At 48.4% G+C, this 13,832-nt stretch overlaps 3 protein-coding genes across 3 annotated transcripts; 2 read left to right on the forward strand and 1 right to left on the reverse strand.

Moving 5' to 3' along the window:
• The first annotated feature begins 9 nt into the window (after positions 1-9).
• Positions 10-1,739, forward strand: VC83_04887 (uncharacterized protein). Its single transcript, XM_024468514.1, has 3 exons — positions 10-791; positions 844-1,487; positions 1,539-1,739. The coding sequence occupies exons 1-3, from the start codon at positions 341-343 to the stop codon at positions 1,659-1,661; spliced, it is 1,218 nt and encodes a 405-aa protein (XP_024323910.1). The 5' UTR covers positions 10-340; the 3' UTR covers positions 1,662-1,739.
• Positions 1,740-2,273: 534 nt separating this feature from the next.
• IWS1 (Transcription factor iws1) lies at positions 2,274-4,267 on the forward strand. Its single transcript, XM_024468515.1, has 3 exons — positions 2,274-3,227; positions 3,276-3,754; positions 3,805-4,267. The coding sequence occupies exons 1-3, from the start codon at positions 2,610-2,612 to the stop codon at positions 4,079-4,081; spliced, it is 1,374 nt and encodes a 457-aa protein (XP_024323907.1). The 5' UTR covers positions 2,274-2,609; the 3' UTR covers positions 4,082-4,267.
• A 236-nt stretch (positions 4,268-4,503) lies between these two features.
• Positions 4,504-6,978, reverse strand: VC83_04890 (uncharacterized protein). Its single transcript, XM_024468516.1, has 2 exons — positions 5,061-6,978; positions 4,504-5,016 (listed from the first exon to the last, which is right to left on the reverse strand). Exons 1-2 carry the CDS (start codon positions 6,892-6,894, stop codon positions 4,574-4,576), a joined length of 2,277 nt encoding a protein of 758 aa, XP_024323768.1. The 5' UTR covers positions 6,895-6,978; the 3' UTR covers positions 4,504-4,573.
• Positions 6,979-13,832: the final 6,854 nt, after the last annotated feature.

Raw genomic sequence — 13,832 nt, forward strand, 5'->3', positions numbered from 1 at the left:
GGAGTCGAAGAACTGATCGCTTGTGATTGGCGGAGCTTGCGCCAAGCAATTTTTGGGATCGGGAGAACTGCAAGTTAGCTTCAAAATGTTAGGAAGCGCCCTTGGAGAGCACCAGACGACCACTTTTGCGCCGCCTGTTTTATTTGTATTGTGCTTGCAAGATTTCTCAAGGTTGCGTCGATATTTCTACTATTACGCGCTGGATCCTGCGGGTGAGACGAAGCAAAAATCTTCTGTGAGCCGTACAGAAGCACTACAAGTAAACAAAGGCACGCGCAGCCCTGCCTGCTTCAAACCGTCTCCTATCAATCCCCGGACAACATCGACCTAATCTATCACGATGGCTTTTAGCTTTGGAAATACACAGACTCAGCCAGCCCAGACGGGAGGGGGCTTGTTTGGAGGACTCAATGCGAACACACAAAACCAAGCCCAGCCTGGAAGCTCGATATTTGGCCAAAAACCACAGACCCAGCCGACTCAGCAAAGCACCGGATTCTTTGGACAAAATACACAATCGCAGCAGCAACAGCCGCAGCAGCAGCAGTTTCTATTTGGCCAGAGTGCACAGGGACAGCAATCTCAGCAGCCATCTCTATTCGGGCAAACTCAGACACAACAACAACAGCAACCCACTGGGTTATTTGGACAGACGGCACAAACTCAACAGCCACAACAACAACAACCATCACTTTTTGGGGCCCAGACACAGCAGCAGCAGCAGCAGCCCAACAACCAGCAGAGCCAGTTCGGAAGCTCCCAACTATGGCAACCACAGACACAGAACCCTCGTATGTACAATTCAAAGCCCAGAGGCGGTAGTCCATCTAACACATTTGTCAGAACTCAAATCCGTCCCCGAACAAATGCAGGTAGTTCTCGAAAAATGGTCACCAAACAGCCCGACCTGCGTATTCAAGCACTACTTCTACAACAAAGTGGCGGATAACCAAGTGCCATTCTATAAAGCTGGCCCAAACGAGGATCCCAAGGCATGGGACGAAGCACTGTCAAAAAAGCCAGGACCTGGATATATACCTGTGTTGTGCACGGGATTTGAGCAGTTGGGCGAGCGTATCAAGACACAAAACACCACCCTCGCTGCGTTTAACAGGGTGCTGCACCAAATCAACGGGAGTTTGGATGCGATGATGATCCGCCATGACACGGAAACGAGTGTGAGGATCTTGAATGCTAAGCGAAAGCATACGATGTTGAAGCAGAGGTCGCTGGCACTGGCAACGAAGGTGCAGATCCTAAGAAACAGGGGGTTTGCTATGGGTGCAGCTGAAGAGGCTTTGAAGGTGAAGCTTACGGCGCTTGACAAGTCAGTGTGCGATCCAGCGCTATCAGCAAGGGCGGAGGAAATCTGGGCACGCATGGTGAGCGTTAGGGAGAGGGCGAGGTTGCTGAAGGAAGAGATGGAGAGACAGGCAGGCAGCAATGGCTCAAGCATGGATGAGCAGACCGCGCGAAGAGCGGAGAAGGTTTGTAACTCCATCTCACATCTATTTGCTGCGCCGCTAACCGTCCCATAGATCCTTGAAGATTACGCAACACAGCTGGCACACCTGAAGAAGGAACTGGCGTTGATCAACACAGAGTTTGGGGACTGGCAGACAGAGCAAGCGCCTGCGGATTCCGAGACGAATAGGCGGTAATGAAGAGCGGTTGGTTTTCTTTTAAGTTATTATGGATGTATTCACCTTATATGACCAAGCGGCGTCGGGCACTGGGGAATGGTGTTTTGTATTAGACAGTAATCATTCCGTAAATATTGTACAAAATGTGCCTGAAAAACGGCATATTCTAGGCGTCCATTGTTCCCAAATCCATATGTAATCCTTTCCCTTTTGTGATATCCCATCCCCCAAAAGTACTCGGCCTAATAATACAATGCCAAATCACGTCCCTGATGGCCCTTCCCTCTGTCGTTGCATCGATGTACATGGTTTAGATGAGCTTCTTGACAGCGTCGACGGCGAAGGGTGCTGTGAAGAGATAGGTTAGAGTAGGCTCATCAAGAAGATCTGACAGAGTGAACTTACAGAGGTACAAAAGAACAGCTCCAACGATGATTCTCCGGATTGTGCTGGAAGCCTCATCCTCCTGAGCCCTGAGCTCGGCGGCGCTTGGTGGTGGTGGTGCTACAGTCCAGCGTCAATTACAGAATCTATGGCAGGACCAGACAGATGATTGCACTTACGTCCTCCGAACATTTTGGTAGATTTTGTATTGTTGTTGTGGTGGTCGTGGTTACTTGAAGTGATGTTGACCTTCAAAATTTATTTTTGACGTCGTAGTCGGACTTGGTTACCGTACTAGGAGTAGTTCAGCCTTCCAGATCACCTTTGAGGCTCTATAATTCTTTCAATTCAAACTCAACTACGGACACTTCACCAGACGCGTTTCAAGACATCTAATATATTCGTTTGTGCATATTCAGTGGCCGCCCAGTTGGCGCGAGAACTGTACACATAATAACACACGTTCTTCCACCTTTACACCACATCATCTCCACTACCAACTCCACAGCGTGCCTGAGCTGCAACTCACCTATCTGACGAGAATATATCTCAGTCCAAACCACATATCATACTCTAGTCACGATGTCGGACGTTGGTGGCAGCTCTCGCGCCGCAACGCCAGAAGATCATGGTTCGCCACAAGACACACCCGTTGCCGATGTGAACGAAAACTCCGACGTGGAACAGGCGGAGGAGAATCGCGACGACCGCGACGACCTTGATTCCGAACTCTCTGAGGTCGATGAAGCAGAGTTTGCTGACTTTGACCCTACCACCGTCGCACTTGGCCCTGTCGAGATTGATGAGGAAGTGGCGCGCACCCTGAAGGCCGGAAAGCGCAAGCGCCCCGAGAAGGATGGAGAGGGCGCACCTAAAAAGCCAAAGGAGGGGAAGAGAGAGAAGTCGAAGAAGAGGAAGGAGAGGCTCGAAAGGACCCAAACTGGTGCCGAGGAGTACGACAGTGGCGTGGATGGAGAAATACTGGAAGGCAGACGGACGGCGAAACCCAAATCCGTTAGGATCGAAGGAGAGCGCAAGGAGAGAGATCGCGCAAAGGAGAGGAAGAGGGAAGAGGAGCGAGTGCAAGCCGTGGACCAGGAGAATATGACTCCGGAGCAACGGAGGGCTGCAGCTCTCGATGCCGCAATGGATGCGGCATTGAAGAACCCGAACAAGAGAAGGCGCAAGAAGGATGATGTGGTACGTGTCAGATTGATGGCCTTTGAATATACGATTCTGACTGTTTAGGACCTGGAAGAAGCTTTCGACGATGAGATTGCGGCTTTGAAGATCCGCATGGAACAAGCCTGCCAGGCCGATAACACAGCTCGTGAGCGAGGCCAGCCGGCCGTCCATAAGCTGAAGATGCTCCCCGAAGTCGTTGCTCTTCTCAACCGAAACACTGTTCGCCACTCCATCGTTGATCCTGACACCAACTTCCTCCTTTCCGTCAAATTCTTCCTCGAACCCCTGAACGACGGCAGTCTTCCAGCATATAACATCCAGCGTGATCTTTTCAATGCTCTAGCACAGCTCCCCATTGAAAAGGAGGCTCTTCTCAGCAGTGGAATTGGAAAGGTGGTTCTGTACTACACCAAGAGCAAGAGGCCCGAGATTGGGATCAAGCGCATCGCAGAGAGACTTCTCGGGGAATGGAGCAGGCCGATTTTGAAGCGCAGCGACGATTATAAGAAGAGGAAGATTGCCACCAAGGAATATGACTTCCAGTATGTATCCCCGTCTGAATGGGAGTGGCGCGTACTAACTGTCTTCGCAGGGCCGCACAGCTCGCCCTTCGCCCGTCAGGCACACAGTCTTCAAGCCAGCCATCCAATGGACTGTCCCGCAAGGAGCTGGATCGCGAACGCGTATTGGCCGCGCCAAGGCCGGGTAACAGGGCTAGGCTGGAGACGCACAGTGCCAGTTATACAGTTGCGCCTAAGAGTACTTTTGATCCGCAGAGAGCCATGGACCCAGCGAGCAGACCAATTGGTGCAAGTGGAATGGAGGCTTTCAGGAAGATGACCGCAAAGAAGGGGACGAAGAGGTCTTAGGTCTCCAATCCCATGTGAATAGAGCAAGGGATGGGCGTTTTCAGAGGCTTTGGGTGTATTTATAGTTCACATATCTGCCTTTGGCTAGGCGGCGAGTGAAGCAATGGCTGGGGCAATGGCGCACATTGGGACCAGAGAGGCGTTATGTGCTTTGCGAGGGATGAACCTGAACAAGGTCTAGGGGTCTGTTGTCTATAACCATAGCATCTAAAATGGACGTTCAAGAAATAGGCCGTCTGAAGTATTCATTGAAGTGTGAGGATGGTATGGCCGTATTCGTCTCATTTATTGATTGGAGAGATGTTGGAGCACCAAAAATCTTTAATATCCATTCCATATGGCCATCATTAATGTACTTTCAACCCTTCAAACAGAACAAATCTATGGATCTATCACCAAGAGGGCGCGATATATATATCGCGCCCTCTTGGTGATAGATCGCTATACACTATGCCGAAAGTCACATAAATGTGCCTAGGCCGCCATCAAATCTCATTCTTCCCCTTCCTTTCGCTCAGCTCCTCCATTACCCCCGAAGAGCCCGCCTAACCAATTTCCGAACTCTTCCAACTTGCTTGCAATATAATCGCCATCAAGCATGTCCCAGATACCATCGCCAGCTCCGGCCTCGCCTGTAGTTTCGGGAGCACCGTGAACATTTGAAGCTGTAGGAGTCTCTGGTGTACCCTGGCTCATGACAGGCCTGTTGACACCTGGAACATCACTGATGACAGGCCGATCGATGCTGGGATCCACAGTGCTTGTTGGCTTACTTGTGGAAGGCCCGTCTGATGGCAGAGGATCTAAAGGCTCCTCAGGCGTTGTTTCGGGGCTGTGAGCACCGACTGGCTTCAACGGTAACCGCAGCGTTCCATTGTTTGGCTGTGGGATGAGGTTGAGGGTGTCGCAAACGATATTATACACCTCGGTATTTTCTATTAGGGTTAGTGGGAGAAAAGATACAGATGATAGCACTTACGAAACACCTCAACTCTACTGTTTGGGGAATGCGGGAAAGCTGGTCCCCTGGCGATGAATATCGCTCTCATCAACGGGTTCCCATGGTCGTAGCCGTGCAGTCCTTTCGGATGGTATTCTTTACCTTCCGCCTTGGCCGTTGCAACGTTGAAGTCTTCTTTGGTTACAATTGCCCACCCCGTGTTTGGTACAATCCAGAGTGGCGCAATGCGTTCATTCTTCGAGAAATGATACCGCTCTGGCATGTTTGTATTGCGCAGATACACCTCGAAGTTTCCGTGTGCTTTTGCTGCGACTGTCAGTGTATCGTACAGAGGCATCAAATCATCCGCCGACTTTGGCCTGAGGCCGTATAATGGCCACCCATCCGTATGCTCGATGAGGTTGAGGTCGATGAGGTCGTCCAATTGGATCAGCCTGTCCGTGGATGTCGTTGCCATCCCATGATCAGAAACAATCACGACGTTGACAACTTCAGTGAGGTTCCTTTCTTCAAGACCAATAAACAGCTGATCGATCATATTATCCACACTGCTAATAGTGGCTCTCATCTCGGTGCTATTGGGGCCGTATTTGTGGCCGGCAGAGTCGACATTGGGGACGTATGCCGCGATCAACTGTGGGCGCATATCGGCAATGAGAGCACTCTCATCTTCTTGTCCCGGTTTATCAAGAAGCTCGAGTACTCTGTCAACCTTGTCGAGAAGTGGCTCCTTACTCTTGAACGTATCCAAGAAACTCGGCTCTAAACCCATAATATGAGCCTCACTCCCTGGCCACATGTGTATCGCCGTTCGGATCCCTTGCCTCTCTGCCGTCACCCAAATTGGCTCTCCACCCCACCACTCTGGTTGCATGCTCCGAGACGGATCCGTATAATAGAACTCCCTCTTCAATTCTGGGTCCCAAAATGTGTTACCGACGATACCATGACTTTCAGGATACAGGCCAGTGGCAAGCGTATAATGATTAGGAAAGGTAACCGAAGGAAAACTTGGTAGCATATATACCGGGGATATGCCTTCGGCAACAAAGGAGTTCAGCCTCGGCGTAATCCCTCTCTGTAGAAAATCAGCGCGGAACCCATCAAGGCTGATGAGAATTGTCGTGGGCGCAAACAGCGCAGTTCCATTATTAAACATGGCCTGAACGGGTATCTTCCTCCTTCCCATCGACAATTTCCAAGCGCCGAGGGACAATAAAACAAACGCGAGCAGTATGAGAACACTAATATAACACAATCCTCCCCACTTGCGCCGCTGCTTTGATTTGTCGCTCGCACCGTGCAGTTCATTTTTGTCGACATCGGACAGGTCTTCGGTATTGCTGCTTTCCCCAGTGGCGGACCCTTCTTTCAAAAAGCCTTCTTCCATCTCATACATCAATCCCCTATCCTCGCCATGGGCTGCAGCCTCCGTCAACCTGTCTTTCTTGTCTTGCCTCCGCGCCCTCCTCTGCCGCCGTCTCTCCTTTTCTTCGCTGCCGGCATTATTCGATAGGCTCTCGGAGCTTGGGCCTGGTTCGGCGGACGCCTTCCCATATGTCTTTCGCATCATCTTCTTGAAGAGATTGGGAAGGGCTAGACCAGAGCGTCTGCGACCCAGGCGGTTCTCGGTCAACATCTGGTCGCGTTCATCCTCCTCGAGCAGGACCATTCTATCGTGCTCGCGGATGTCAGCGCTGGTCCGCGCAGCGCCCAGCACAGAGTCATCCTCGCTATCAGTGTCTTGCTCGCTGTGGATGGAGCGATCGTCGGTGCCCTTCGACGGTGTCAGGAAGGAGGCTTCCGCGTCGGGCGATAGAACTGGAGAAGTCATGTCTGCAGCGGCCGTCATGAATCATGGAGACACCTGGGCGCCGGTGACATCTCTGGCGACAGTGACACGACAATTGCTGGGGTGAGTAAGAGATACGATGTGAGCCCCTCCATAAATTTATCCCCAAAGGTTGCGAGATGTGCTCATCTAATACGGTGGCCGTAGAAACATCGAGTGCAGTTTGTATAAGCTGAGAACCAGAATCTTCCTCAAAGGTAACCAAGGTTAATGTATTTCCCAAAGCGAGCGGGTCACCCTATCGAGTGGGTCAGAATAATACGAAGACGCGACAATTCGTACGTATTATAACAACAACACTTAAATATGCCTTAGCTATCTACAATAATCGAATCCAATACCTCTTTGCACGTACGAGCATTATGTCCAACCTTGTTACATAGGCCACATCGTCGTGGTTGCCCTTTTACACGCTTAGCTCATACGGTATCACCACCCTCCTTTTAAGTTTGAGTGCTCTGTACGATTGATTTCCTAACCTCTAAAGGCTTCCACCTAGGTGAATATGCCTTTTTTGCTTGTTTGCCCTTCGCTTTTTAAGTGCATTTGCCTCCTGTAATGCTTTAACCTTAGCTTTAAGGAGTGTAAACAAGTAGGCCATTATTTAAGCTCCTTTAGCAAGCTGGTCAAAAGTTTCGTTAATTAAGGTTAGAGAGCTATCCTAGTGTTGTACAATCCGATTCTTAAGGTGTGTCGTTTAGAACTCGACCTCTATCGCATTCTAGAGTGTCTTTAAGGTCTAAGTTTGCTTTTTAATAGGTGGTAGGATTGGTGTTTTTAGTCAGAGAAAGGTGCAAAAGGACTCTGTATAGAACTATCCCTATAGCTAAGTTAGTAGTGTTTACTATAAAGTTTACTATAATTACCTGTTGCTTGAAATCCACTCTTAATATTCTGCTTTATAAATGCAGTTTAGAATGCTTCTTTAAAAGCAGGGAGGAACTTAAGCTTTGTAATATCGTGGGGCCTTGCACCCGCCCTGACCTTGCCAAGTAGCATTAAGCTGTTTGCCATACTTTCGTCTCCATTCCCTTTTTTTGACTGTCTGCAGTTCCGTGCTATGTGTCCACGCTTATTGCAGTTGAAGCAGAGCCGTTCTTGGAACTGTCGCTCCTTGTTGGAATTGTGGTGTTTGCCATTAGGCTTGAAAGTAGCGTCAAGTTCCATAGGTTGGGGCCAATGACTCTTTGTTTGTCTTCTTTTCTGAGTCCAGTGTTAACTAGGTGGTCCCCCTTTCTTCTCGTGTTGCCGTTCATAGTGACGATTGTCGATCTTCTGAGCCAATTCGATCATTTCTCTAAGGTCATCTGGTTTGTCAGACCTTGAGATTTCGTCCTTCACATGGTCTTTCAGACCTGCGTAGAATTGGTCACAGATAGCCTCTTCTCCCCAGTTAATGAGTGTTGCATGCTGTTGAAACTCAGCGGTGTATGAAACTGCTGACCCTCTCTGCTTGAGAGCCTGGAGTGCCCTGACTGCATTTCGTCGTTCATCGATGTCTCCGAAGTTTGCCTTAAGCATTTTGAGGAATCCGTTCCAGGATACAAAAATTTCCTTCGTTCCTTGACTAGCTAAGGTGTTGCATTTTCCGTCAGGTGTTCAATGGTAGTTAGAGATCCATTCTGAGGTTGGTCCTTGAAAGAGTGCCACAGCCCATAGGACCTGTTCCACTTCTTTGTTAATGTGTTTGACGTTAAATGCCATCCATAGCTCCGTCTGGATGAGGAAACTCTTGAGCTTCTTGCGATCCCCATGAAAGGTGTCTGGGAATGCAATCTTGAACTTGTCCGAAGGGTAAGCCTATGGGGCTACGATGGTATGTTCAGTAGCAACCTTCCCCTTCAATCCAACGTTTGATCCAGCATCGTCTCCAGCCATGTTGCTTTGTGTGTAAGCCGGTACCTTGTGGAAGTGGTGCTCAAAGTGTAACGCTGACTTGTAAACGATAGAAGACACAGAGGTTTCTTGCGTAAGGTTGACTTGACAGAGGAGGCAGGGCATTAAACACAAAGGCTTTCCAAGTAACACGTTACAGTATTATAAAGAATACTATATTGAGTTGAGCATGAAGCTCCTATCTAAGGAAATACTATCTACTTATATAGTGGCGTTGTGCCAAAGGGATATCCCTGGATAACATGGATAACATAATATCCATGATAACGTGGTTGTACACCGAGTCGTGAATGTCACCGAGTCGTGAACTTTTACCTACTTAGCTACCTACGAACTTCAACACGCGTTTCCTCCACAACTACCAATGGAAATCCAAACCCAAGAAGCGCAAATCATTCTAGCTATTGAGGCTCTTCAAACATGTAAATCACTTAATCGCAGGTCTGCATCAATACTATATAAAGTGCCTTATTCTACGCTTACTGATAGAATGACCGGCTGACCTTCTCGACGCGAAACCAAAGCCAATAGTCTTAAATTGACTGAGCTAGAAGAGGAAGTGATTATTCGAAATATATTGGATATGGATGCAAGAGGATTTGCGCCTCGGCCTGCTAGTGTGGAGGATATGGCAAATTATATCCTTGAATCGCGTGGGGGAAAGCATGTTGGGACGCGGTGGGCATATCGATTTATACAACGCCGCCCCGAGTTAAAGACGTGTTTTAATCGCGTTTATGACTTTCAAAGAGCCTTGTGCGAAGATCCTGAGCTTATTGGAGCGTGGTTTCAACTTGTGCAGAACATGAGAGCAAAGTACGGCATCCAAGACTGCGATTTCTACAACTTTGACGAGACGGGCTTCATGATGGGCGTTATTAGCTCAGCTTTAGTTGTTACGCACGCCGATCGACGTGGCAGAGGCAAGGCAGTTCAGCTTGGCAATCGGGAATGGGCTACAGCAATTGTTTGTGTGAATGCTGAAGGCGGGAGTATCCCTCCGTTTTTAGTAGTTCAAGGGAAATGTCACCTTTCAAGTTGGTATACTGAAGGCGGCCTTCCTCACAATTGGGTAATTAAACCAACAAGCAATGGATGGACCAACAACGAGACAGGTCTAGAATGGCTTCATCACTTCGATAAACATACTTGCAGTCGTGCAAAAGGACCATATCGGATGTTGGTTTTAGACGGGCATGAAAGTCACGAATCAGCTGCGTTTCAGGAATATTGCAAAGCAAACAACATCATAACTCTCTGTCTACCTCCTCACTCGTCTCACCTAACTCAGCCACTTGATGTTGGGTGCTTTAGTGTTCTTAAACGCATGTATGGGCGTCAAATTGAGACCTTTATTAAGGCTCATATAAACCATATTACAAAGGTTGAGTTTTTTATAGCTTTCCACGCAGCTTATAACCAGTCAATAACAACTCAAAACGCCAAAGCTGGATTTCGCGGACCTGGTTTAGTGCCCTTTGATCTGCAAGTAATTATTTCAAAGCTAGACGTCAAGTTGCGGACTCCTACACCTACAGGACCCCCCTCTATAGATGCTGATCCTTGGGTTTTTGAAACGCCTCGCAACCCAATAGATGCTCTCTCACAGACTACTCTAGTTAAAAATCGCATTGCACGTCACCAAGGAAGCTCGCCAACCCCCATTTTTGCTACTGTTACTGCATTAGCTAAAGGGACAGAGATTTTGGCACATGAAATGACTTTATTGTCAGCTGAAGTCCGCACCCTTCGAGCAGCAAACGAAGCTCTTAGCAAACGCCGGAGGGCTAAAAAGTCTCGTGTCCGTCAAGGGTGTGCACTTTCTGTAGGGGATGCACATGATGATTTGTCCCAAAGGGCAGTTACGGAGCAAATAAATCGCGAGAAGTGCTCTGGAGGGGTTGGTAGGAATGAGGGGCAACCAGGTGTACGACATTGTGGCACTTGCGGGGGGGCTGGCCATAATGCACGAACTTGTCAGGAGGTCATAGAAGTACTTAGCTCATCAGATTCTGAATAGTTTTAGTTTTAATACATGTTGTGGTTGTTTAATTATACCTTACAATGGTGGGTATAAAAAAGTTTCACGACTCAGTGACATTCACGACTCTTTGTACAACCACGTTATCCAATGTTATAAATCATGATTATGATTAACGTACATGTATAGCGAAAGCGCCAAACAAGCGAAAGCGCCAAAATGATGCGGTGACCAAACCCCCCAACTAAATGTTAAATTCCTCAACAACAAAACATGCCCCATAAAAACGATGAAAGCCAATTAGTGCTAGCTATCCAGGCTATGCAAAGCGACCCAAAGTTACGCCTTCGAGTTGCTGCTAGGATCTATTCTGTGGACCACCGCAAGCTAGGTCGTCGTCTAGAAGGTGTACCTTCACGACGCGATATCCAAGCCAACTCACGGAAATTAACTAACCTAGAGGAGTCCGTCCTTGTTCAGTATATACTCGACCTAGCTGCCAAAGGGTTTCCTCCTCGGCTGTCTGTTGTTGAAGATATGGCAAGTCGACTACTTGCAACACGCGACGCGTCACGCGTTGGGTCGCGTTGGGCTTCAAACTTTGTTAAGCGGCGTGTAGAGCTCCAGACACGCTTTCAGCGCAAATACGACTACCAGAGGGCTAAGTGCGAAGATCCAGAAGTTATTAATGGCTGGTTTGAGCTTGTGCATAACACAATTGCGAAATATGGTATCGATGAAGCAGATATCTACAACTTTGATGAGACTGGGTTTATGATGGGCGTTATCTCAACTGCTATGGTTGTAACAAGCTCAGACGGGCGGGCAAAAGCAAAGAAGGTACAGCCTGGTAATCGGGAATGGGTTACAGTAATCCAAGGCGTTAGTTCTCAAGGTTGGGCAGTACCACCATTTATCATTGTTGCAGGCAAAAACCACCTTACATCTTGGTATGAGAATAGTGGATTTTCAAGCGATTGGGTGATTTCTGTTACTGAAAATGGCTGGACTACAAACGAGAGAGGCATGGATTGGATTCAGCACTTTGAGAAGCATACAAAGGCCCAGAGTGTTGGTGGTTATCGCTTGTTAGTCCTTGATGGTCATGAGAGCCACCACTCAGATGAGTTTGAGGAGTACTGCAAGGAACACAACATTATTACGCTTTGTATGCCTGCTCACTCTTCTCATCTACTCCAGCCACTTGATGTTGGCTGTTTCGGCCCGTTAAAGCAGGCCTATGGTCGGCAAATTGAAGATATGATGCAGGCTCATATTTCTCATATTACAAAGGATGGCTTCTTTCCTGCCTTCCACGCTGCATTTAACACACAATGACGGAAAGTAACATTCGAGGCGGGTTCCGAGGGGCAGGGCTTCTTCCATTTGACCCTGAGAGAGTGATATCTACACTTGATCTTAAGTTAAGGACACCAACGCCTCCAAGCTCCCGCCCAGGTACTGCTCAACCTTGGGTTTCTCAGACACCAAACAACCCAATTGAAGCTATGTCACAGTCTACATTTATTAAAACTCGGATTTCACGCCATCAAAATAGCTCTCCAACCTCAATCTATGCAGCTGTTGACCAGTTTACAAAGGGTGCATCGCAAATAATGCATCAATTAGCACTGCTAAAGGGAGAGAACCAAAACCTACGACAGGCAAATGAAGTACTAAGCAAGCGCCGGAGAGCTAGGAAAACACGACTACAGCAAGGAGGATCACTTAGTCAACAAGGGGCGCAAGAGCTACAGGATGAGAGGGATGTTGTGCAGCAGGTAGAGCAGGAAATAAGGGCAAGCCGTGGTCGGAAGCCAAGGGAAGAAACCCGTGCCCGTCGCTGTGGCAAGTGTGGTGAGACTGGGCACAATGCGCGCACGTGTCAGATTGTAATAGACACCTCTGAGGAAGAGGACTCTGAGTAGTTTCAATTGATTTCTAATGTTGTGGTAGATTTATCGCAATGTTTGTCGTGAGGGTAGATAATTTTGGCGCTTTCGCTTGTTTGGCGCTTTCGCTATACATGTACGTTACTTGTTTAGTATTAGAGATTGCCTATAAAAAGGTCTAACGTACATGTATAGCGAAAGCGCCAAACAAGCGAAAGCGCCAAAATTATCTACCCTCACGACAAACATTGCGATAAATCTACCACAACATTAGAAATCAATTGAAACTACTCAGAGTCCTCTTCCTCAGAGGTGTCTATTACAATCTGACACGTGCGCGCATTGTGCCCAGTCTCACCACACTTGCCACAGCGACGGGCACGGGTTTCTTCCCTTGGCTTCCGACCACGGCTTGCCCTTATTTCCTGCTCTACCTGCTGCACAACATCCCTCTCATCCTGTAGCTCTTGCGCCCCTTGTTGACTAAGTGATCCTCCTTGCTGTAGTCGTGTTTTCCTAGTGTAACGCTGACTTCTAAACGATAGAAGACACAGAGGTTCTCTTGCGTAAAGGTTTACTTATCAGAGGAGGCAGGGGATCAGACACAAAGGCTTCAAGTAACACGTTACTAGTATATAACAAATACTGTATTGAGTTGAGCACGAAGCTCCTATCTAAGGAAATACTATCTACTTATATAGTGGCGTCATGCCTAGTGGACTCTTGGGAACTCACTCGAGTCCTCGGAGTCCTGGACTCTTAGGACTCTTCTCATCATCCTGCGAGTCCATCACGTGCCTAGTGGGCTCCTGGGAACTCACTCGAGTCCTCGGAGTCCTGGACTCTTAGGACTCTTCTCATCATCCTGCGAGTCCGTCACGTGATACTTTCGGAACTACTATTCCCCGCTGCCCCTCCAGGTACCAGGGCCGGTCTCATGCGACCTCCCTCCTTCCTGTCCTGTAGTTGGCCAGCCTTCTTGTTCCGTCGTAACACTCGCTCCCTTCCCCTGGGCATTCGTCTCGAATCCTATAAGTACGTCCATGTCCCCGGGACTCTGCTGCTCCTCAGCGAGTCCTTCAACATGCAACATGCCTACTGACACTGCCCGCAAACTCCAGGAACGCAACAATCTTGTCCGTCGAATAAAGAGCCACGGATACGAACTA

This window comes from Pseudogymnoascus destructans (assembly GCF_001641265.1).
Source record: "Pseudogymnoascus destructans isolate 20631-21 unplaced genomic scaffold scaffold_11, whole genome shotgun sequence".
NCBI classification, from domain to species: domain Eukaryota; kingdom Fungi; phylum Ascomycota; class Leotiomycetes; order Thelebolales; family Thelebolaceae; genus Pseudogymnoascus; species Pseudogymnoascus destructans.